The sequence below is a fragment of the Arvicanthis niloticus genome, chromosome 7 (genome assembly GCF_011762505.2).
Source record: "Arvicanthis niloticus isolate mArvNil1 chromosome 7, mArvNil1.pat.X, whole genome shotgun sequence".
Lineage (NCBI taxonomy): Eukaryota > Metazoa > Chordata > Mammalia > Rodentia > Muridae > Arvicanthis > Arvicanthis niloticus.
Window position 1 is genome coordinate 36060489 of NC_047664.1, and position 23867 is coordinate 36084355.

General features: G+C 48.9%; 1 protein-coding gene across 3 annotated transcripts in view; it reads right to left on the minus strand.

The window, feature by feature from the left end:
• Nucleotides 1–5232: 5232 nt before the first annotated feature.
• Ascc2 (activating signal cointegrator 1 complex subunit 2) overlaps nucleotides 5233–23867 on the minus strand; it is a 44588-nt gene continuing 25953 nt past the window's right edge. For 2 of the 3 annotated variants that reach the window (XM_076938210.1, XM_034508885.2), the window contains 11 exons: nucleotides 22465–22572; nucleotides 22196–22264; nucleotides 21890–21964; nucleotides 20420–20606; nucleotides 18723–18937; nucleotides 17664–17783; nucleotides 11719–11812; nucleotides 11513–11634; nucleotides 10953–11052; nucleotides 9403–9482; nucleotides 7924–8144 (listed from right to left, as the gene is read on the minus strand). In XM_076938210.1, coding sequence (XP_076794325.1) covers nucleotides 7973–8144; nucleotides 9403–9482; nucleotides 10953–11052; nucleotides 11513–11634; nucleotides 11719–11812; nucleotides 17664–17783; nucleotides 18723–18937; nucleotides 20420–20606; nucleotides 21890–21964; nucleotides 22196–22264; nucleotides 22465–22572 — 1342 coding nt within the window. In that variant the 3' untranslated portion in view covers nucleotides 7924–7972. Of the gene's footprint in view, nucleotides 8145–9402; nucleotides 9483–10952; nucleotides 11053–11512; nucleotides 11635–11718; nucleotides 11813–17663; nucleotides 17784–18722; nucleotides 18938–20419; nucleotides 20607–21889; nucleotides 21965–22195; nucleotides 22265–22464; nucleotides 22573–23867 lie in introns of all 3 variants that reach the window. The other variant, XM_034508884.2, reaches the window with a different exon arrangement.

The following is a 23867-nucleotide window of genomic DNA, read 5'->3' on the forward strand; positions in this document are numbered from 1 at the left end:
CTTATAGCAGGAATCTCCCATCTCTAGTTTGTATAAACAATTCTTATCATTTATTCTCTGCCTTGTCAATAAATGCTGATCAGCCAATGAATGGCAAGGCAGAAGAAAGAATAAGGCAGGACATCTGCCAACCAGGGGGAGGAGACAGGGGTGGGTAAGCAGGGGAGGACAGAGATTCAGACGTGATTGAGAATGAAGAGATGAGCTAAGAGGAGAGGTTCCAAGAAGACATAATGAGAAAAAACATCTGAAGCCCAAAGAGTCTGATCAATAATACCAACTCTCATGGATTCATGGCTGAGAGGTAGCCATATTAGCATAAGGGTTATTATAGACCATTTAACTGCTCAGCTATTGACATGTAGCTTACAATAAATAAATCTTGGTTTCTATGTGTGGTTACTAGGGACTAGCATAAGAAATACAGCTGCTGAATTAATTCACTGCTTATATTAAAAAAATTCATTTTACACCAACTCTTGGAAGTTATCCTCTGATAGAAACATGCTTACATGTGCATACATGTGCACACACACACACACACACACACACACACACACACACAGTCCAAAACAAAAAAACAACAACAATGGGCTGGAGAGATGAATCAGTGGTTAAGAACACTGACTGCTCTTCCAAAGGTTCTGAGTTCAATTCCCAGCAACCACATGGTGGCTCACAACCATTTGTAATGGGATCTGATGCCCTCTTCTGGTGTGTCTGAAGACAGCTACAGTGTACTCAGATATATAAAATAAGAATCTTTTTATAAAAAACAAAAACAAGCCAGGCAGTGGTGGTGCATGCCTTTAATCCCAGCACTTGGGAGGCAGAGGCAGGCAGATTTCTGAGTTCGAGGCCAGCCTGGTCTACAGAGTGAGTTCCAGGACAGCCAGAGCTATACAGAGAAACCCTGTATTGAAAAACCAACCAACCAACCAACCAAACAAACAAAAACCCAAAAAACAAAAACCAAACTCTAGCCTTTCCAGTCTCCATCTGGGAGACCTGGCAGGCTGCTTCTCCTTTGGAGGCCTGCTTCCTCTTACGTGGGAGATGGAACATTAAGGCCTTCATTGTCTCCTACAGTGGCAGGGAAGCGATGTCACAGTGGTTACAGTATGCCTAGCCCAGGCCTACCAGGTTGGCTTTGCTATACTGCAGTAGCAAAGAAATGAACAGGCGAGGATGGAGAGACAGCTTAGCCCTTACGAACACTTACTGCCCTTGCAGAGGACTCAGGTTTGAGTCCAGCACCCACGTGGAGCCTCACAAACATCCATAACTCCAGTTCTCAGAGAGCCAACATCCTCTTTTGGCCTCTGTGGGCACCAGGTATACATGGGGTGGACAGACATCCCTGCAAGCAAAAACACTTATAAAATAAGTCTAAACAGATTTAAAAAAAATTAAATGGGGGCTCCTTGTCCAGTTTCTAGGGAGCAGCATGAATTAGCATATTTGATCCACTCAGTGAGGGCTGAGAGCTTTGGGGACTGTGCAGATGAATCATCTAAGTGTCTCTTATGTGCTGTTCCTTCTGAGGCCTGATCATGTTCTCTTGATTGCCACCTGTGTCCCTGGCAATCTTGCATCTCCAACACTATTTAGACCTCAGGCACTCCTGGGCAGCCCTTATCTCACCCCACACCTCACCCTGAGCAACTGAATCTTCTTTACTTCCCTGTCCTTGGTATCTGCACAGACCTGGCTCCTTCTCGTGCAGGCCTCCAGTGGCAGGGGCCAGCAGCCGGCCTCTTCCTTGTGATGGCTGATTATTTAATGAAGCCTTTCCAACTGGGCCCTCCTAGGAGACCCCTCCCTCCATGGATAGAGGCTGTGGTAAAGTGGAAATGGTAAAGTGGAAATGGTAAAACCGTATTCTGCCCAGCTTCTTATTTTCCCCTTCCTTTGGCCCTCTGTTTACAGAATGATGTCAATTATAAATTGAATCAGCAGAAGAACCATGGTTAGAATCAAGGAGGTAATGAAACCCCCTAGTCCATGTTAAGCAAATACATTCCCTCCCCAACTCCCCCCCCCACCCCCACCCCAGCTCAAGTACCAACTAGAGAGAAGCAGGAAGCTGAGGGGTTGAGGACGTGGACTTTGGAGGCTGGCTGACCCACCTGAATTCTGCCTTGGCCACTTTGCATCCTTAAGCAAAGGACTGAGCTGCTGCTGCTGCTATTGCTATTTAAATTTGCTGTGTAAATGAGGCTGGCCTGCAACTCTATCTAAGATCTAACAGTCTCTGCCTCCTGTGTGCTGAGATTAAAGGTGCGTGCTGCTGCTCCTGGTCTATTGCCTTTACTTGGGTGTTGGGGATCAGAACTCAGGTTTTTATGTTTAGGCAGCATTCACTTTACCAGCTAGTCTACCTCTCTACCTCTTGGCTCCTGGCCTTCAGTCCACTGCTCTTTTGAACCACCTCCCATCCTCCTTTATAGACGGATTAGCAATAAAAAGAACAGGTACGAGCAGGCCTGAGAATCTGGGTGAAGGAACGCTGAGCAAGTGGACCAAAATGTGAGAGGGGAACAGGACTGAGCCTGTGCACAAACATTAAAAGACCACGCCAGATTCTACAGGACTCAGGGTTCAGCCCAGGAGGCTCCTTTTCTATTTGGCTCTTGAATGAAAACCACTTTTATGGGGCGTGGGGGTGGGGAGCCATAATTACCTTACCTCCTTGGAATGGCAGAACACTTTAAGAGACATGTCACAGTGATGGGTGGTGAGTGTCTTGCAACTGGGAAAAATTGGTGTCATAATGTCCTTTTTTGGAAAACTAGAACTTAGTGTCACTTTAGTCATTCAGACCACAGCAAGTAAACTGATGGAAACTCTGTGTCTCAGAGAGCCCCACAGAGGATTCAGCCCAAATCCTCACGACAGTCTGCTAGGGCTGCAGGAGACACAGTCTGCTGGGGTTTAATAAACTGAGTATGCTGAGGGCCTCTTGACGCCTGTGGAAAACCCTCTATCCTGGTGGCAGAGATTTTTCTGTGATATGAAGGCAAAACGCTCATGGCTATTTCAGGGACTCTCATCCCTCACTCACATCCTGCTATAACATAGGTCTACAGACAGTCCAGTCACCTGCACCAACTGTTTAAAAGAGTTTGTGTAGGTGTTTGGCCTGCATGTATGTCTGTGCACATGTACACCATGTATGCAGCGCACACTGGAGGCCAGAGAGGGCTTCTGATCCCCAAGACTGGAATTACAGAGCCCCACCATATGGGTGCTGGAGATTGAACCAGGGTCCTTTAGAACAGCCAGCGCTTTTTTTTTTTTTTTTTTTTTTGGTTTTTCGAGACAGGGTTTCTCTGTGTAGCCCTGGCTGTCCTGGAACTCACTCTGTAGACCAGGCTGGCCTTGAACTCAGAAATCCGCCTGCCTCTGCCTCCCAAGTGCTGGGATTAAAAGCAGGCACCACCACTGCCCGGCCAGCCAGCGCTTTTGATGAGTAAGCTGCTGCTCAGGTTCCTTTGCAACCTTGGTTAGGGCTGCAGAGCTGCAGCCACCACCTTTGGCCTCGGCCAGGTCCCTCCTGTTGCTTCAGATCCAAGAATCTTGGTAAGAGTGGAGGCCAGGGATAGCTTAGCAGACTGGTTATGAATTCCAGCCTACCTTTCTTCCCATGGGTCCCTGGTACCCTGGCTCCTTTGAGAAAGTTAAAGGTGGGGTTGGGCCAGCCTACCTTGTTTACCTCTAATCCTCCTCTTCTTCCTCTTCAATCCGGAGTTCCTAAATCAGCTTTCCTGCAGCCTGACTCCTCTCTATATCCCCTACCACTGTGAGACAAGCTATGCTAGCCCCATAGCCTCTGGTGACCTCTTGCTGATGCCCAATGCACAAACAGCCTGGGCTTCTTCAGTCCTTCTGCTCTTGGCCTCTTTCTGCTTTTCCAAAATATTTCACTTAATATCCAATGTGTCCTTTGTACTGTGACTTCCAGGAGGGCAGAGGCGGGCCTTATGTACACATGCTGACACTAAGAAGGGGTTTGAAATGCACACTGTAAATGGGGGTACTAGTCCTCACTCTTGGCTTCTCTGTAGTGGATGCTGGCTATTTGGGACAGGCTGGGCTTGTGGTCAGAGCTCTCCCAGGCTTCAATGCCATTCAGAACACCACAACCTTTCCCCCTTCTCTCTCTCTTGGTTTTCCGAGACAGGGTTTCTCTGTATAGCCCTGGCTGTGCTGGAACTCAACTCTGTAGACCAGGCTGGCCTTGCACTCAGAAATCCACCTGCCTCTGCCCCTCAAGTGCTGGGATTAAAGGCACTAGCACCACCACTGCCTGGTTTCCTCCTTTCTCTTAAGGAGAGGTTTCATGCCTATAATTCCAGCATGCTGGAGGCTAAGGCAGGAGGATCTCAAATTTGATTCTGTCTCACAAAATAAGGACCTGGTGAGAAGGTTCAGAGGTTAAGAGTGTGCACTGCTCTTGCAGATGACCCAGGTCCATCTGACAGCACCTATGTCAGGTGGCTCATAACTGTATTTAACTCCAGTTCAGGGGATCCAATTTCCTCTGGTCTGCACAGGCACCTGCATACATGTGGTACATATAAACTCATGCACACATGCGTGCACACACACACAAATACCAACTAAAAAAAGCTTTAAAATAGTTCTTTAAGAACACACACATGCACAAAGTGTTTTTAGTAGCCTGAACAGTAGACTAAACAAACTTCTTGGAAGGAGAGAGAGAGAGAGAGAGAGAGAGAGAGAGAGAGAGAGAGAGAGAGAGAGAGAGAAGAGACCAAGACCCCCAGCTCCAGTTCTGTGGGACAATATCCCATGTTTTTGAGAATTCTACCAGCCTAGTGTGCCCAAGCACCCTGTAAGAACTAGCCTGTGTCTTCTTTGCAGTGAGAGGGGACAGTATGGCTTGAGTCAGGCTTCAGGAGACATCCCTGGGACTGATCCTGGCTTTTTTGTTTTGTTTTTTGAGACAGGGTTTCTCTGTGTAGCCCTGGCTGTCCTAGAATTCTCTCTGTAGACCAGGCTGGCCTTGAACTCAGAAATCCACCTGTCTCTGCCTCCCAAGTGCTGGGATTAAAGGCATGCACCACCACTGCCCAGTCCTGGGACTGATCCTAACTGCGGTCCCTTGCTATGTGACCTCTCCACCTTCATCTTCTCACTTGATCCAGTGTTGCAAGATTAAGCAAGAGAATGGACTCCAGGAAAACACACAGGAAACTCTGGCACGAGTGAGACTCAGGAAACCTGTTTATTGCCAACAGCAGGAATCCCGGTCCTGCCACCACCAGCACATGTGCAGTTCCTTCCACACTGGTGTGTGTGCAAAAGGAGCTTTAACATTCTCACAAACAATGCCTTACAGTACTACGTTCACATATTCTGCCCCTTAAGTTTTTTCTTCAGAAATATTTGGTTTTTATTTACTTATAGACAGGGTCTCATATAGCTCGGGCTATCCCTGAACTGTCTCTACCTTCCAAGAAGTGCGTGCCACCACCATGTCTAACTCTGATTTTATTTTTCTGTGCTGTCACTGAATCTGAGCTCCTGGTATGGCAGTGACATGCAGGCTTGAGCCAACTGTTTCCTCCTCCAGCTTCAGCTGGGGCAGTTTAACAAGGACATGCATCCACTGCTAAGATACTATGGGCAGAATGCTTGCTCTGCTCCTCCCCACAGGCTCTTAGGTTTCTTATAAACCATCTCTGGTTTTGCCTCACAGGGGCACAACGCTCTTGGGCCATGCATAGACATGGAATAAAGACACTTGGGTCTTGTATCCTTTTAGAGGTACAAGGTTTTAAAAGTTTCCTCAGGGCCAGGTGTAGTGGTACATGCCTTTAATCCCAGCAGAGGCAGGATTAAAGCAGATCTCTGTGTGTTCGAGGCCTAGTTTACAAAATTCAGGACAGCCAGGGCTATTACACAAGAGAAACCCTGTCTTGAAAAAAAAAAAGTTTCTCCAGAAACACCTATGAAAGTCATATTCTCTGTAGGGCATAGAAAAGGCACTTGGAGCCCCTCCCCCCTGCATAGGACAGCAGGGGGGTAGAGGTAGGGTGGGTCTAGGAACTGAAGGGTTCACCCACCTAACACTCTTGGGCTGCTAATCTTAAATTTGGAATCCCTTGGGGACTTTATGTAAATAATAAATTTGGAATCCCTTGGGGACTTCCTTTCCGTAGTGATGGGATGACCCTAAGCCTTGTATGTTAGGCAAGGGCTCTCTCTCCTATTGAGCAACAGCCTCAGTAGTCATCTTTAGGGACTTCACCACCACCAAGTAGTGCCATTCATCTCACTGAGGCGGAAGGGAGGGGGTAACAGGAATGCTCCAGGCTAGTTTCAAAGCACCCTGAAAGGGTGTCCTGGAGAGCTAACAGACACAAGCAGCAGCTCCTCAGGGGGCATTAGGTTTGATCTGGCCCAATGAGCTAAGAAACAGAAGAGATGGTGATGTCCTTTCAGCCAGACTGTTCCCAGGAAACCTGAGTGGTCCTCTAGGTGGCTGAAGGAATAGATAGATGGTCAAGAGCAGATATAGGCTGCTGCAGGGAAGCGCAGCAGGCAAGGCAGATGAAGACCAGGAGCTCCCAAGCCCATCAGCCTTGCATGAGACAGCAGCTTGGTCTGAGTTTAGTCAGGGAGGAAAGAAATGACTGTGCCACTGAGCTGGGCCACTGGTGAATGCTTCTAGGAGGAAACAGTTTTCCTGCAGTCTCAGTATGGCCAACTCTGCCAGATCTCAGCTAATTCAGCAGCCCTGGGGAGGATCCCACCCCGTACCTGCTCTGTATCTCAAATGCTCCCAGAGGCCAGCAAGACGCAGAGGGATTGGCATTTAGTTTCACTTGTGCAGCCTGGCCTAATAAAACAATCCATCAAGTATCTGTCTGCCTGCTAGTCCTAGCTACAAGCAAATCAATGTCCCTGGCGTCTAAAAGATCTGTTGGTAAGGCTCCAGGTCCTGTTGCATCAGGAGGAGCCCAGCAGAGACCCCACTGCAGAGCTCCTGAACATTAGTGAAACCCAGGAGACCCATTAGCCGATTCCCCCTGCAGAGTGAGCCACAAGGGGAAGGGGAAAGGGCTCTGGAAGCCAGCCTAGTCCTCACTTCAACAGGGCTTGGCGACATACCTTCACTTCTTAATACCGGTTTCCAATCTCTCCATTGGGAGGGTGGGGCTAATAGTACATTTAGAACTATGACACTCTGAAACTGGCCAAGTGTCCTTGTGCCAGTTGTGACACAGGGGTTGACATAATCTACATGGGTCTAGAGCCTATACTGCCAGGGTCAGACAGAGCTTCCAAGACCTGCTCTGCCATTTCCTTCCTGTGGCCTAGGAACACTCTCAGCCTTCACACCCCACTCCCCTCATGAGTCCTGTAACAGACAACAGTAGCTACTTCCTGAGGAGGGGGCGCAGGAGGTAACCACAGAAGGGACCTTAGGCCTCACACTGGCCACTTCCTTCCACAGGCACAGAGGTCACACAGCACGGTAGAACAGCATTAGAAGGTGTGCCAGGAGGGCAAGCATGGAAAGTCTGAACAGAGTATGGGAGCACCGTGCCTTCTTGTCATTCAGGAGTTGGTGTTTCTGAGGAAGGACAGAGGGAAAAGGCTGGAGCACATCACGGAGCACTGTTGGAAGGTCAGAAACTTTATTCATGGGCCTTTTGTTGCTTCTGAACGTACAGGTCTCCTGCCATCCACTTCCAGAGGTGATGCCTCGCTGCACAAGATGGAGGACACTGTGGTTCTGTATCCCCATCCTGCCTGCCAGCACAGCTTGGAGACAGCCTGCTTGATGGCACTGGGTTCCTCCACCAAGGGATAAGGCACTGTGTGTTTGACAAGAAGGCGCTCATGGCTGGCTGGTAGGTGAGGTGTGGTGGTGGTCTTGAGGGGCTCTGGATGGCAGAGCTGCCTTGGAGGGTCTGCCTCATCCAGGCAGTCTGTGGTCTCAGGACGGGATCATGCCTTTGCTTCTTTTTCGGTCGGCCATGGTTCTACGGCTGTGGTTGGCTCTGGCTGCCTTGTTGGCTTCTTTCTTCCTGCGTTCCTGGGTTGTTTCTCGGCTTTGCCCATGGCCCCGGGGACTGCCTGTCACTGCAGTGGAGTTCTCAGGCCGATACCTAAGGGAGTACCATCCACCCCATAATGAAGGAAATGTGCTGGAAGGAAATGTGGGGTCTGACTGGGAGACCCCACAGCCCACCCTGATGGCTTCTACTAAGGACACACCCTGGCCAGGTCTAGATAGGAAGGGAAATGGAACCCAGCCCCAGGCCTGATTTTCTCCTGAGCCTCACCTCCAGATGGATCCGCCACCATCTGTGGGTATGAACATCAGTCGCTGAATGGTAGCGACTTCCCTCTGCCACACAGATACCTCCTTCCCACCCCGCCCAAATTAGGCAATGCTCATATTTTACACACCAGGTCCTAACTTGGTGGTCCCCAATGGTCACATGTGTTTACAGAGCTGACAGAGGTCTCTTCAGCCCATCAGTCTCTGAAGTCTACTTGGAGCATTAGTGTCAAGGGGTTGGATGGAAGAAGTCAGAATATCTTGCTCTCTGACCAACAACCTATGACTCCCAGTTGCCTTCAGAATGAACTCAAATGTCTCTTGGGGAGGTTTCACCTGTACCCAGAGCTTAGGTTCCATTCACTCCTGGCCCATTTGGCCAGTTCTCCACTAAGAAAAAGAGAGAGCCTCAAAGTCAGGTCAGGGGTCCCTACTAAAGACCCTCTCTGACAGACTTGTGCTTCCTTAGCTCAAGCGCCCAGTGTCTCGACCATGAATCTATGTTACTAAGGTGTTTTACCTGCCGGGCTCTTTTTATTCTGCACATATGAGATAGCCCTGCCTGCACTCTAATGCTGAGTGACAGACTTACACTGTCTGTCAAGCACTGGTTATGAGTGGGGAACATGAAACTGAGCCATCTGGGCTCAATCTTTTATTTACTTGTTTTGGGGACAGGCTCTCACTATGTGTCCTCTGACCACTCTTGTCTTTGCCATGTGCATATTGGGATCACAGGCTTACACTGTGATCTTGGTTGTATTCATGTGCGAAAGAGTTTTGCTACATTGCCAACACTGGCTTTGAAATTCTAGTTTCAAATGATTCTCTTGCTTCAGCCCAAGTAGCTGAGACTATTGGCACTCACTTCATCTTTAGGTACTATTTAATGCTGTATGACCGTTACTAAGTTATTTAATGTCTCTGGGCCAACAGAGAGAATGATACTGGTACTAATAGTTACTTCCTAAAGTCAGATGTTAGCTAAGGAACTACCCAAAAATGGCCCCAGGGATTCCCGCATGGCCGGCTGGTTCTCCTGATGGGTTTCCTCCAGGTGAATTAGCCCCTCCAATGCTCACCCCTTCCGGGCGAGGAAGGCCATGCGCCTAGCTTCAGCCTTCTCCCTCAGCACTGCAGGATCCTGAATGAAATGGTCCGGCTGTGGAAGGAAGAGAAGACAAAATGTGCAATCATGAGCTTTTCCACTTTCCGAGGCTGTGTGGGGCCATGCTGGACGGGATCCTCAAGTGCCCACAAGGGGGCATGGATTGCTACAGCAGGCAGGGAGGCACTTGGGATAGTGCCCACAAGGGGGCATGGATTGCTACAGCAGGCAGGGAGGCACTTGGGATAGTACCCACAAGGGGGCATGGATTGCTACAGCAGGCAGGGAGGCACTTGGGATAGTACCCACAAGGGGGCATGGATTGCTACAGCAGGCAGGGAGGCACTTGGGATAGTGCCCACAAGGGGGCATGGATTGCTACAGCAGGCAGGGAGGCACTTGGGATAGTACCCACAAGGGGGCATGGATTGCTACAGCAGGCAGGGTAGGCACTTGGGATAGTACCCACAAGGGGGCATGGATTGCTACAGCAGGCAGAGAGGCACTTGGGTTGGAGCTGGGGGAATGTGGGGTAGGCTGTTGGGGTTGAAAGGACCACGGGAGGCACATCAATGGGAGTACGTAATGTTTGTTGTCTGAGAAGGCCAACAGGAAAGTACACAAAGGGCCCGAGAGCCATGGAAGGCCCTTGGAAGCATACTTGTCCTAGGACTTGGGACCAGAGAGGCTTCACTCTGGTGCCAAAGCAGAGTGTGTGAGAGCTCCTCTTGAGCTCCCTCTGCCCAGAGTCCATGGTGGTGGGCCTGGCCTGTGCAGGGGACAGCTGGGACCTCAGGAAACCAGCAGGCTCTGACAGATAGTATATCTTAAAAACAAAAACAAATTTCTAAAGGAATAGTATATCTTAAAAACAAAAACAAATTCCTAAAGGAATAGTGACATGGAAAGATAGTGACTTCATATCAAATGTGGATTTAAGCCCAGGTTGAGCAAAGAGGAGGTGAGGCAGTAGAGGGCTGAAAGCCCTGTGGCAGGGCGTGTACCTCTCGTGCTAGCCGGGCCCTCTACACAGCCCTGTAAACATCTATCTCCCTTTGTCCCCTATTGGGGCTAAGGACTGCAGACTGCCTGGCTACTGCCTCAACTAGAGGGAGATCATTTCATCTGTTTTCTATGTTGAGTTTCAAGTTAAGATTTTAGCAGAAGAAAAAGTTTAGCTGCTAAAACTGATTTTTCAGACCTACAGGATCTAGCTGGCTCCAGAGCCTCAGGCCTCTTAAGTCTTTTCTGATTTTTAAGAACTGCCATCTGGGCTCCAGCAGCTACCCTTCCCTCTCCTAGACCATAACACCTAATGAACTCAGCTGCTCAGACCCAGGCTCTAATTTGTCCCCTGAGAGACCCCTGGGCAGTGGAGGTGAGATCAAAGCCAGCAGCTCTCCAAATGGTCTGTATTTAAAAGGACCCTTCCTAACCCCAGAGGCAGGGAGAGACGGGAGGCACAGAGCTTCCGCTTGCCCTTCAGACTGCACTTCTTTTATCTGCCATCTGCCTAGGATATACCTTGGGGGCCTCCTCTTCAACCTCATCCTCTTCATCATCCTCTTCTTCCTGCAATTCTCCAGGCATTTTGGTTCTCAGCACCTGAGGGATGGTGAAAGGCCTGAGGGTTGGAAAAAAAGAGAGATCAAAGACTGGGTCTACTAGGAGAATGGCCTCCTGCCTCAGGGAGAAGGCTGGGGAAGCCAGGGACCCCACAGGGATTTTCAAGCAGGCTTCTCTTTAGTTCCCAGATTCTTTAAAGAAAGGTCCCACAGTCTGATGTGGAGAGAGCAGGGGGTAGCAGAGCTTGAGCCCTTGGGATCCTCAGTCTTCTTTGTTCATCAGGGAAGCCCTGCTTTGATGTGCAATGGGGGAATCTCTACAAGATTCTGCGAGAAAAATGTTCTGTACTTTGGAAAAAAAACCATGGAAAATGACTTGCCAAGACCAAATAAATGCTTCCTGATTTAGTGTGTGCTGAGTTGAAGGAGCAGGAGGTGGGGGTAGGGTTGGGAAGCCTGGCTGTGGCTTGGGTGCTGGTGCTCTTTGCTCTACACTGGTATGTAAGCCTCACAGCTCACCTGCGGCTGATGAGTTCATCATCAGAGTCTGCATCGTTGGCGCCCACCTGGTTGCCGTCATACGTGTCATCATACTCGTCCTCATAGTCATCAGCCTGGTATTCTCCTGGCTGCAAGGGGACCTACAACAACACACTCATGGGTCAGAGAAGCAGGCGGACTACTGGATTTCCCACACCCAGCATAGCCCTGACTGGGCAGCCTACCTCCTCCACTACCACACTGTACTTCTGGTAGCGATGCCACTGTGCCACCACAGCCTCCTTGTCATTCACCAGGCTCCTCACGTTCTCCTCCTTCCTGGAGAGAGACAGAAAGAGGACATCATCAGGTCAGGAAGACTGAGGAAGGCAAAAGGCCCAGAGAGAGGTTGGGTTCACTTCTCTATACCTTGGATCATGCTGAGGCTACATGCAGCTTTGTACTAAGCCTAGGAAAGACCCAAGGTCTCTTGGGCAAGGCAAGAGGGGGTCTGCCTTCTTCCTCTCACCCCCTCACTATGGCAGCTCCTAAATCTCTGTTCTACAGTGGCAGCTTCCAAGTAAGAGTGCCGTGGGAGGAGGAAAGTCTGGTAGTCCAACTGCCATAAGTGAGGACAGATGGGAGCAGTGGAGGGAGAAGGGACAACTTGGCTCACACTGAATTGTACATCAGTGTCAGCAGGGTCTCAGGTCTCTTGATTGTGGCTTTGTAAACCTGTAGAGAAACTTGGCTTGTCAGCCACATACACAAGCCTGTGGAATGTGGTTTTTGGCCCTGCAGGGGAAAATCAATTAGAGATGCCAAGCAAGAAATTCAGCTTAGCAGTGAGATCTGGTCTCTGGAATGTATCAAGAGGAGAGGGTCCAACAAAAAACGGAGACATACAAATTCTGCATAGACCTTCTAATCACCAGCTCTGGGTGGATGGCAGGCATCTGAGTCTGTAGGGCTGTCTGGGAACCTGGGGCAGGTGGGGACTGTAGCCTCAGTGTGGTCAGTAAAGCTTGCTGCCCCATGACAATCTTTATTAAAGGCCTACTATGTACTAGCATTCTAAGGCTGAGAAGGGAGATTTAGAAATGGGTCAGATATGTATCTGTACTCACAGTGGAGTTGTGGGTGAACAGCACAAAATACGCTGAATGGAGGTGGGCCTACTATCTGAAAGGGACAGAAGTGAGCCCTGACGATGGTGCCCAGCATGGGTCTGGGGGCAGAAATGAGGAAACCCCGTGACAAGAGGGTATATGAGTGTACCAGGAGCACTACAATGGGACAGAAAGGATGCTGTATTTGATTTAGATATGAGAAAAACCTTAGGTAAACAGGCATTTTAGCAATAGTGACTCATGCCTATAATCCTAGCGTTATAGAGGTTGAGGCAGGAGAACTGCCGAGAGTTAAAAGGCCAGCCTAGGCTACAGAGATCCCTATCTCAAATACACAAAACCAAAGTTGGGCATGGTGGCACATGTCTATGATCCTAGAATGAGAGGAAGTGAGATGATCAGGAGCTCAAGCTAAACATCAGCTTAGGCTACAAGAGCCCTTATCTTAACCAACTAAAAACAAACAAGCCAACAAACCAACTAACCACTCCAGGAATCTTTTCCAGCCACCAGGACTGGGATTATGGATCTGTCACAGTGGTTTTGGCACTGCACCTGGCTCTCTTTGCCAGGTTGCAAAAAGGGCAAAAAACCGAAAGGGATCTAAGTTTATCCAGGTAGCTTACCAAAGGTGCACAGTCACGCACCCAGCCATGCATCCTGAGAGGCTAGGTTCTGTGCTGGGCCAGGGGCCAACTAAGAACTGGCAGCCCCGAGGCTTCTGATTGCTCACGCCAGTGAGGTAGTTCTTGTGTGTTGGGTAGTCTCTAGTTATATGGCTCTTTGCAGAGCCAGATGTAGAAGCCACCCTCTATGGACCCGACCTGGGCCCTGGGAGACAACAGGCAGCAGAGTCAGGGCCTGGGGAGTCTGTCTAGGGCACTGCACTTGGCTTCTTGACTAGACTTGCAGCCAAGGAGAAAACAAATGCACAGGCAGCTGGGAAAGATCCATTCATAGGCCAGACCATCATCCTAGACTAGAAATAGGCAACATGGGCTTTGGAGCCTGCCTTTGGAATCATGGCTTCCTACAAAGTGGCAGTAAGCACAGCTCTCCTGAAACTGGTCACCTTTTCTCTCCTCATCTACTCACCCTTGTTCTATAAGTCCAGTGCAAACAGGTCTTTATGGCCTACAAAGAACCTGGACCCCCCCCCATTCTTTCTAGGTGAGGAAGCAGTAGCATTCAGAAAGGCAGCAGTGCCAGTCCAGCGTCATACAGCTTCTAAAGAAGGGCCGGGTCTCCTGACTTGACTCTGCTCTACATTTACTTAGCTGTGGATCACAGCAAGTCTCTAGCCTCATTAAATCTTAGTTCTGTGCTTGTGGTGGTGGTGTCTGTCTGCCTGCACTAGCAGGGCTGGAGAGATGGTTAACAGCATTGCTGTTCTTGTAAAAGACCAGGATTCAATTCCCACCATTTGAATGGTAGCTTACGACCATCTGTAATAAAAAACAAAAACAAAACAAAACAAAGCAACCACCCCCCCCCCCAAAAAAAAAAAAAAAAAAAGAAAAAAAAACCAAAACAAGGATAGGGTGAGCCCAGCATTAAGGCAGCAGAGACAGGAGGATTTCTGTGAATTTTAGGCCGGCCTGGTCTACATAGTGAGTTCCAGCCAGCCAGGGCTACACAGTGAGACCCTGTCTCAAACCACCAAGCCCCCTCCCCCAAACCCAACCCCTTAGTTCCTGCTTTCAGCAGTCACCTCTAGGGGTGGGCTGGGAATGAACAGAGATGCGTAGGAGCTGAGCAGAGTGGCTCACTACACACGGCTGCCATCTCAGTGCTTGGGGCACAGAGGAGGGAGAAAACAAGGTCAGGGGCAGCTCTGGCTACTGAGTGAGTTTAAAGCTACCTGGAGTTACAATGGACTCTGTCTCAGACAGAAAAACCAAAAACAAAGAAGACACAAAAGACAGACAGGGACCTGCATTTGCTGCACTCAACACAACGAATCCATTTCTTCTGTTTCAGTTTTGCATGCTAGTATACTCTGTGATTCTCCAAGAGGCAGACAATCAGGCCATACAATCTTTGTTGAGGGGAAACTCTTGTTCCCTTCCTAGGTTTCTATAGAACAGTTCAAAGGAATTAGAGGCCGTGTTGTGTACACAGCTTCCTTCACTGGCTGTGATACACTGGTGGCAAGGTGCTTAGTGTTCAACCTGACACCCTCTAGTCTAGACATTCTAAAAGACTTCATCTTCTTTTTATTATTATTGTTATTATTATTTGCTTATTTTGAAACAAGACCTTATGATGTAGCCCAGGCTGGCCTCAACCTCTAAAGCCTCCCATGTGCTGGGATAATGAGCCAGGCTCAGCTGCTGGGACTCAGGTTTAGATCATACACTTTTACACTCCATATCAGAGGGCCAAAGGCTGGCCCAGTTCTATCGATGATACATGAGGAAAATATGGAAGCTTCTGGGCAAGTTTTGCTACTCTCTAAAAAAAAAGATTAGGGCTAGAGATATGGTCCATTGGTAAAACACTTGCCTGGCATGTGCAAGGCCCTGGCTTTGATCACTAGCATTTCCAAACAAACAAACAAACAAACAAAAGATAAAAGAGACAAGAATGCTTGTCTGGACTCCCTCTTGGCATTATGGTTTCTAGTAGCCAGAGTCCAAATAGCTGAATTCCCCCAACCCCATCCCACCCCAACCCCATCCTCCTAAGAACCCCTAAGCCAGAGTCCCAGAAGACAGAAAAGATCCACTGTGTGCTTGTTACCAAATAAAAACCACAGGGTAACCCAGCCTCACCTCTGGCCCTCTTTAGCTTTGTGTGTAAGGAACAGTGCAGACCCCACGTGTTACCAAAGCCGTCGAGCATACTCAACAGTTAGTGCATATGTACACAGGTGTGACGAGCCTTGTGCTACTTAATTCTCCACCTGCTACCTGAACGCAGGGCCCTCGCCCTTCTACCTTGCCCTGACTAGGACAGGTGTCCCTGTTGAACTCCAAGTGCACCTGCTTATTTGATCATCTGTCTTTCCCACGGTCTCTGCCCTTTGTTGGCAAAGCCAGGGTACCCTGCTCACCTTGTTTTCCTGGTGCCTCACACAGGATCTCGTGCTAGTAAAGCACTTAATAAATATTTGCTGAGTGGATAAATACTGAACACATGAACGAAGGTTTTGCCTTTTTACAATCCTTGCCCCTGGGCTGCCCAGCAGAGTGGGACTGGTAAACACCCATCATCCAGTCTCTGCTGGCAGTCAGAGTGCCACAGAATTAGGACACAGCCTTCAGGACACCTGTCTGCTTCAGTCCTGCTGGTGACCCTGACAGCTGAGAGCAGCCCACTCACAAATGCTCATAGGTCGCCTACGGTTGGGTGGGGATGAGGAGTGACTTAGGTGAATCTGCAGATGAACGTCAAGGGGAAAACCTGCGTCCAGAGATGCTAAGTAATATGGAGGAACCGACCAGTTAGGCTCCCTGTGCCTTCTGCTGGTCTTGGAGACCCTGTCTGACCCTTCCACACAGAAGCCACCTAGAGGGATCTGCTAGGGGGAGGGAAGGGATCCAGGGGTGTCACAATGCGAGTGACTAAGCAATGTGCCAGGGTTTCCTGTCCAGCAAGCCAGATGGCTTCAGAGTTGCCTTGGGCCTGCTGAGCCCTCAGTCACAAGCTTCAGGCAGCACACAACTCCAGGACTCAAGACTGACAGCTTCCTCCCTTTCTGCACTCTGTTGCCTCTGATATTATATTGGGGTCAGAACAGGCTGCACTTGAGCAGAACTCCTAGATTTCTGGCTTCTATGAGTCAATGTGACTACAGAACTTTGAAGCAGAATTATCTATCCACGCTTCCTGCCCCCATTCTTTACCTGGCTGTCACACTTTCTGCCATTACCACGGATTTCAGTTTCTCCCAGGAAAACCAGTTCCAAAGCCTAGTACTTGATTTATTTATGAGATAGGGTCTCACTTAGATTGAGATGGAACTCACTAGGCAGCCATGAAACCTCTTCTTAGTGTCTCAGTTAGAGGCAGGAATGACCATGCCCAGCTTGGTCATTTATAAAACGTAACACTCATGAGCTCATGGTACCTTTCCCTCACTCACATTGGCCCTGAAGCCACTGTTCCTGTTGCTCACTCAGCCTGGGAGGTTTCCCTCCTGGTGTGCAGAGCCACCTCAACACATCCTTCAGCTCTCTGTCATTTTTCCAGAGGTCTCTAGGCTGACACCTCTAGCAGGAGCCCCAGAGGCTGCCCACTACAATGCTTGTTTGATGAGCTGAACAATACAAATTCCACAGGGACACAGGCAGTGTCTGCTTTGCTCTCTACTACAGCTATAGCACTAAACTAACCTAGGGTGATAAGCACCGGGCAAATATTTGGTGAATTAATGAATAGGACATGAATGCACTTTTCAATGCTGAGAAAGCGGGGAGAAGCTAAGCTACAAATAAAAGAAAGCCTTAAAACAGAATTTTTTCATCTTTGGAAAAAACTTAACACAACTTAATTTTCTTGTTGTGTCACAGCCTGAAGACAATCAGGTCAAAAAGTGGCCTCTAGGACGCACTGTCTAGCTCTGCACCCACAGCACCAACTGTCCACATGGCAAAGGGTAAGAGGGACAAGGGACAGATTTGGCCCTCTGGCCTCTACCACTAACATGGAGGGATCACTAACAGTCGCCCCCACACAGCTGGACACTGTTAAAGAACCTGCTCTTGTAGGCTGGCAGTGTACAGGGCCAGGCTTCAGAGGGATCCCTGTGGTGCTAAAGAGATGGCTCAGCAGTTAAAAGCACTTGCTGCTCTTGCAGAGGACCTAGGTTTGGTTCCCAGCACCCACATGGCAGCTCACAGTTGTCTGTATTTCCAGCCCTAGGTGCTTTTCTGGGTGCACCTATGGGCACATACATGTAGGGAAAGCATTCATACAAATAAAATAAAAATAAATTAGGAAGAAGAGTGGTGGCGTGCTCTGAGTGGAAGCCCCATGGCTAAGAGTTCTGTCAAGGGCCCTGCTTTCTCTCCCTACCTCCAGAACTGGGCTCAGAGGCCATGTTTCACCACACTCACCTCCTGCCCTTGTGCACTCGGCTCAGGTCCACTGAGTCCCTGCTGAACACATCAAACTCATCGTTCTGGAAGACGTTGTGACGCGATGACAACAGGGGTGTAGGGTCTGGCTTCGCTTGTCTGGGGATCACAGCACAGAAATCAACTGAAAAGCCCTGCCAGCTAATAAGATCTGCCTATGTCCCAGGCCCCATCTTCCCATCATACTGTCACTCCATTTTAAAAGCTGCACCTAGGACATGAGTTAGGTCCTTTAATGGGGAGCCTTTAATTAGGCTCTCCTTAACCTGGCCCCCGCCAAGAACCCACAGCCACACCTCACCCTCATTCCCTACATACCACACATACTAGTTTTCCATTTCATAAAAGCTTTGTCCCTCATTTAAATGCCCACAACAACCCAATGAGACAGAGAGTTACAGGTCATTCATCCTCTTATTTTGGGGGTAGTGACACTTGCTTTTGGTACTAGGAATGCAATGTATAACCTCACATAACCTAAGCCCATGCTCTACCACTGAGCTAGACCCTCAGCTCCTAATGTCTCCTTGTGTCTCAGCACTTTCATCTGTAAAATGGAACACATACAGGCTGAGGAATGTGTCCAAAGGCACAAAGCTAACTTCACTCATTCATTTGGCAAACATAATTTGTTCATGGAAGAAACATCCATCTGTGTCCTTGTTCCTGCTGTCTCCTGAGGCTTTCGGGATAGCAGTGGGCCCAAACCAAGAGGTTCAATGCTGAGAAAGTGAGTGGCTTGGCTGTGCTAACTCAGAATCTGGGAATGTGCTAAGGATGGCACAGATCTAGAGCTGGGGGTGTGTCACTGGCCTTTGACACACTGCTAGTCTCTAGTAAGTCCTCCTATAAGACCTCGAGGGGACAGCCAGCTGTGTGCTGAGAACCTTGAGGGCCCTGGGTTTGCTTTCTTTAAAGAGGGCACTAGTTCAAACTGTTGGAGACACTGCTGTAAAAAAGACGCAAACTGAACCCCCAGTCTAGGGTAGAGTGGGAGGCAGGGTAAGGGGAGGACCTTTTCCCATCTGTCTCTCCCACCTTTCTAGGCTTCGGTCCAGCTGACTGAGCTCAGGGGCCAGCCGATCCTCCAGGATGTTGTTGATCACCTGCTCTGAATCATAGCTGTAGTGCTCCAGGCAGGCCAGAATAAAGCCCTCCCCGAGGTCTGGCAGCAGGTCCTTCACTTGGGAGATGAGTGAGTCTAGTTCCACACCACTCACGGTGGGGCCCAGGGCAGCTGCTGCACCCATGCACTGCAATGGAGAGCCAGAGTGATGCAGGGCAAGATTAAGCTGGGCAAGAAAAGAGGTAAGAGTCTCCAAACAGCATTGAAGTTGGCATCACAGGCCCTGGCCTTGCCTCTCCCTAGTTGTAGGACTTTGCCAAGTGACTTAAATTGAGCCCCTGTTCGCCTCATATGTGGAGAAAGGGGCTCTATGACTTTCTAGCTGAGTCACCTCTGCTTATATGTCTTGGGGCACTGTACATGAGCTCTCTGAACCGTTTCCTCCTTATGAAGTGGACAAGATGTCCTTAACTCATAGGGTTATTTCAAATAGTTCAACCAAGAGATGCATATTACCCACAGGGAAGAGTGGTATGCAGGAGGGCCTCCATAGACAGTCATGTGCAAGTGATCAAGGTCCTTGCCCAATTCCAAGGTAACTGATTTGGAAGGACAACAGCAACTACAGTGAGGCTGTGTGGAGATGCTCCCCTTAAGTAACATTCTTTTCAGTAAGGACACTTCACTTCAGATACTGCCCAAATGTGGCTTCATTTTATAATGCTTTTTAAGGAGATGGGAAAAGAAAAACAATAAAGGGCTAGAGATATAACTAACTAATGGTAGTCCCTGCCCTTGATCTAGGGTCTTGCACAGCATCAGCAAGATCCTGGGCTTAATCCCAGCACTAGAAAAGTCATGATGATGAAGATGATGATAAAGCCACCAAACAGGGAAGAAAGGATCTGGGGTCTAACAGGAGGAACGGTAGCATTTGCTAATGAGGCACTAAGGGCCAGCTAACCCACAAGTGTTCCATATAGCATTGCTATATGGAACCCCAATAACCTCATGGAAGCAGGCACTGCACACATCTGTATGTCCATAGGATCAACTCTATACAAAGAATACTCTTGAACACAAGAGATATATGACATGCAATTGGCAAGCAGAAGATCAGTTTACCACTGAGCAGCCTGCCCTGAGATCGTGTGGTCTCCATGCTTGTACCACACAGGGAGAAGCCCTTCCACATAGGCTTGGCTGACCTTGGAAAAGCTGGGAGAGGAAGCACTAGATCCAAGCCTTCCAACAGTGTTCAGTGGAGCCCTGTGATTATTGGGAGGTGGGCCAGGTATCACTCTTAGCTGCCACCAAAGAAGCTCTACCTTTTCCAGTGTGTGCACAAGCAAAAGCTTCACCTCTTCATTCTATAGAGGGAAACAGGGCTGGGCATTGTAGTGCATGCTTGTAATCCCAGCAGCTGGAGGTAAACACTGGAGGATTGCTATGAATTCAAGGCTAATCTGGACCAAGTAGGATATCTTGTTTCAAAAGGGCTGGGTTCTCTTTTGTACAGAAGTAGTACAAACAGCCCCAGTGTTGGAAGCTACCAATCCCAAAGGACTTTTCCCTAAAGGCAGAACAAGCAAGGGAGCTTGGCTTCTTGTCTATCAAGAGGTGGCTAGGAGGTCTAAGGAATCAAGGGCAGGGTCTCCCAGATACATACCTCCTCATCCTCTTCTGAGTTCTCCAGCTGTGATGGCATTTCACTGACTGGCTCCGCTGTCATAGTGACTCCATTATTAGAATCCTTGGCCCTTGATGGGTCTTTAATGTCCTTGATTTTCTGTCTGTCCACCCCTTCCCATGCACTTTCCACAGCCTGTAGGATGTAGGCAGTCCGGGTCTCATCCCTAAGAGGTAGTAGTGTTAAGGGCTCTTGTGTTCAGGACCCACTTCCCCAGCTCTGGGGTAGTATGACTTCTCACTCCCTGTCTAGGATCTGACCATGTGGCTTCTTCCAATGGTCTTCTGGTCTGCCCAGTATGTGTCCTGTGGAACAGCATGCCAAAACACTGCCACACAGTCCTCGAACCATAGGACCTGCTGCCCAGCAGAGCAGCTCTGGGCGGAGAGGGCTAGGATTACTATTGGTGTCCTGGACACCGATAGTATGACCCAACAGCTACTCTTTTGCTCTGATATTCAAGAGGGCTATCAGTACTGTCACTGGACTGCCTGTCTACCATGTTGACGCTATTTTAAAGGGGCTGAGGGCCTACAGGGGATCCCTGAGGCAGGACTGGACCTGACTGGACCTGACCCAGCAACAGAAATAGCCCAAAGGCCAGCTCTTCCCTAGCTTCCTTCCTCTCTGCCACTCTGAACACTGGGCTAGAAATCCAAGGCGCCCCCACACCTTCTCTCTGCTTTTATTCCAAACCCACATGATCCATGCAGGGAGGCCTGTAGCAGCCATCTCAGCCTCTGGTGGTCCCAGGCTAGTCATTGTCCTCCCAGAGCCAAATGGAGCCTTTTCAGAGTATGAACAGCTCATGTCACTCTGCTTTTCAGCCTCCCATGCTCCCCAGCACCTGCAGAACTTCTTCATATGTGTCACACAAGGACCTTGACTGTTGGTCAACCCCAGATCACTTGCCACATCCTCACCAGACACCCCCCCCCCAACTGCCACACACACACATACACACACAGAGTCACAGTCACACATGACATTAAAAGACTCTTCAAAGAGCCAGTTCTCTTTGTCCTTCAACCCCTAGGAACACTCTTGTCCTCAACCTGAGCTTGGGCCAGGCCATTTTCTATCTGTCCTATCTTAGGCTTGGCTGTTCTCCTCTGATCCCACCCTGAGCTCTGCTATGTGGCCTGCAGTCTAGCACCTTCTCATGTGACATTTCCTAAGTGCCCATTTACCTGTCCTCATCCCCTTCAACGGGGCTCAAGGTCTCTAGAGTACAACATGAACACACAGGCCCAGACCCTCAGAACACACTTGGAGAAGAGGCTTCCCTTTGTTCCTCTATCAGAGCAGTTGCCAGATCCAGAAGGAGGAACTAAGGCCTTGTTAGACTTCTTGATGTGAGTATTCCAGGGTTACCTTCTATCCCTCTGGGTCCCAGTATGTCATGTCTGACCTAGGCAGGCCTTGGCCCAGTAGGCTACAGTAGGATACAAGGCTGATGACGCCTGCTGCAGCAAGCTGATGTCTTCAGCTACAGGGAAGAATGTGTCATAGTCACGGAGGAATCTATACGGCAGAACACAGAAAGGGGGTCAGGGATGGGACCATAAGGACAATGTTCTCTGGCAGGTCACCCTGTTACAGATGCTGTAACCAGAGCTGCTACCCAACCAGAGTCTCCAGAGCCTCTGTGCCATAGTAAGTATATATTAGTGGCTCCACTGAGAAAGGCCTCATGGGACTGGAGGGTAAGACATAGGTCTGTCCCAGAGCTGGTCCCAGCTCAGTCCCACTCACCTCTTTTCCTGCAGCAAAGAGCTGAAGATTTGAAGGAATTCTTCAATGAAGCCTTGAATGTTGTCACAGCTAGAACAGGACATGAGGGATGATGAGTTCATGCAATGTAACATGATCTGCAGGTTTCATGGGTGCTCTCCCTAGCCCTCTGCAGTCTCTCACCAGTTGGAGAAAAGCATTTTTCTGGGTTTCTCATTATGTTTGGCAGAGAGTAAGGAAGAAATGCAGGAGTGATGAGAAGCGCCTGCTAGAGGCTCCTTGGAGCTTACCTGCTCTCTAGAATGGGAAGGAGGCAGATCTGGTTCAGGATGATGTGAAACACCTCCATTAGCTTCTTCTTGGAATGGGAGAGCCTCTGCCACATGTCACCCAGGAGCCTTTGATGGACAGAGATAGAAGAGGTAGACTTAAGAGATGAAAGGTACCATGGAACGTCTTCCCAACAGTTAGAGATACTTCCCCAGCGCTGAGGCAGTCTTAAAGGTCACTGACGGGAGCAGCTGACAAAAGCCTACAACACTCAATAGAATAGCCAGATGGTCCAGATCATTTCTCAGTTAAACAGAGGGTCAGGAACAGCAAGGTCAGTTACCAAGAGCTTGAAGCAACAGCTGAGCTTACATGCAGGGACCAGCCATTATCTACTAGGACTTGGGGGTGGGGGACACTGAATTAATGGACTTGGGAGCCAAGAAGGACTCTCAGAAAATTTTCCCAGGATAGCCTATAGCAAGATAGTATGTCACTAATATTTAAATCCCTACCAGTGTGGTAGATAGAGATTAATGCAGACTGACTGGTCAGTGTGCAGGGAATGACATGTTAGGCTGTAAATGGTACATCTGTATCAAACCCCCCTCATCCAAAAGTCAGGGATCAGAAGAAGGGGTTGACAGATTGTAAAGCCAGGGGTTGGGGGTGATTACAAGGACACGACAGGGCAGCTGCACATATAAACTCAGAGACTGTGACAAAATGCATAAGGCATATACAAACTCAGCCAGGCCAAATCCTAGCTAAAGGGGGAGGTGGGCACAAAGTCCCTCCCCAGCTGAGGAGCTTTTGGAACTGATAGCTGCTGGGAGAGAGAGTTAGTTTTCTTTAAGGGTATGGCCCCTGTAAGGTTGACCATGCTTCAGTGGAAGGCGACACACATCTAAGAGTATATGAACTTCATATCTTAAAAAAAAAAAAAAAAAAAGGAAAAGAAAAAGGAGGACATAAGGGTTGGGTAGGCAGGGAATGGGGAGTGGGTCAGGAAGGAGTTGGGGGAGGGGTGAATACGGTCAAAATACATTGTATGAAATTCTCAAAGAGCTAAATAAAAATTACTAAAATAAAGCAAACAAACAATAAATCTCTACTTGCCAAAGTGTTTCTCTTTAGGTCCTCACACCAAGTCCTCACAAAGCAGGTATTTAAAAAAAAAAAAATCTTTAAGGGCTGAGGGTAGAGTTCTGTGGCAGAACAGGTGCTTAGCATGCATAAGGTCCAGGGTTCAATCATACACATATGATTGAATCATACACAGGGTTCAAGCACACAACATAAAAAATAAAACCTCAGGAACTGCCAACAAAACAAACAAACGGGGGCTGGAAGACCAGTGAGTATAGGAGCCCAATACCACAGTCTGGTCCCCTTTGTCCAGTAGTGAGAGCCTGCCTGTGCT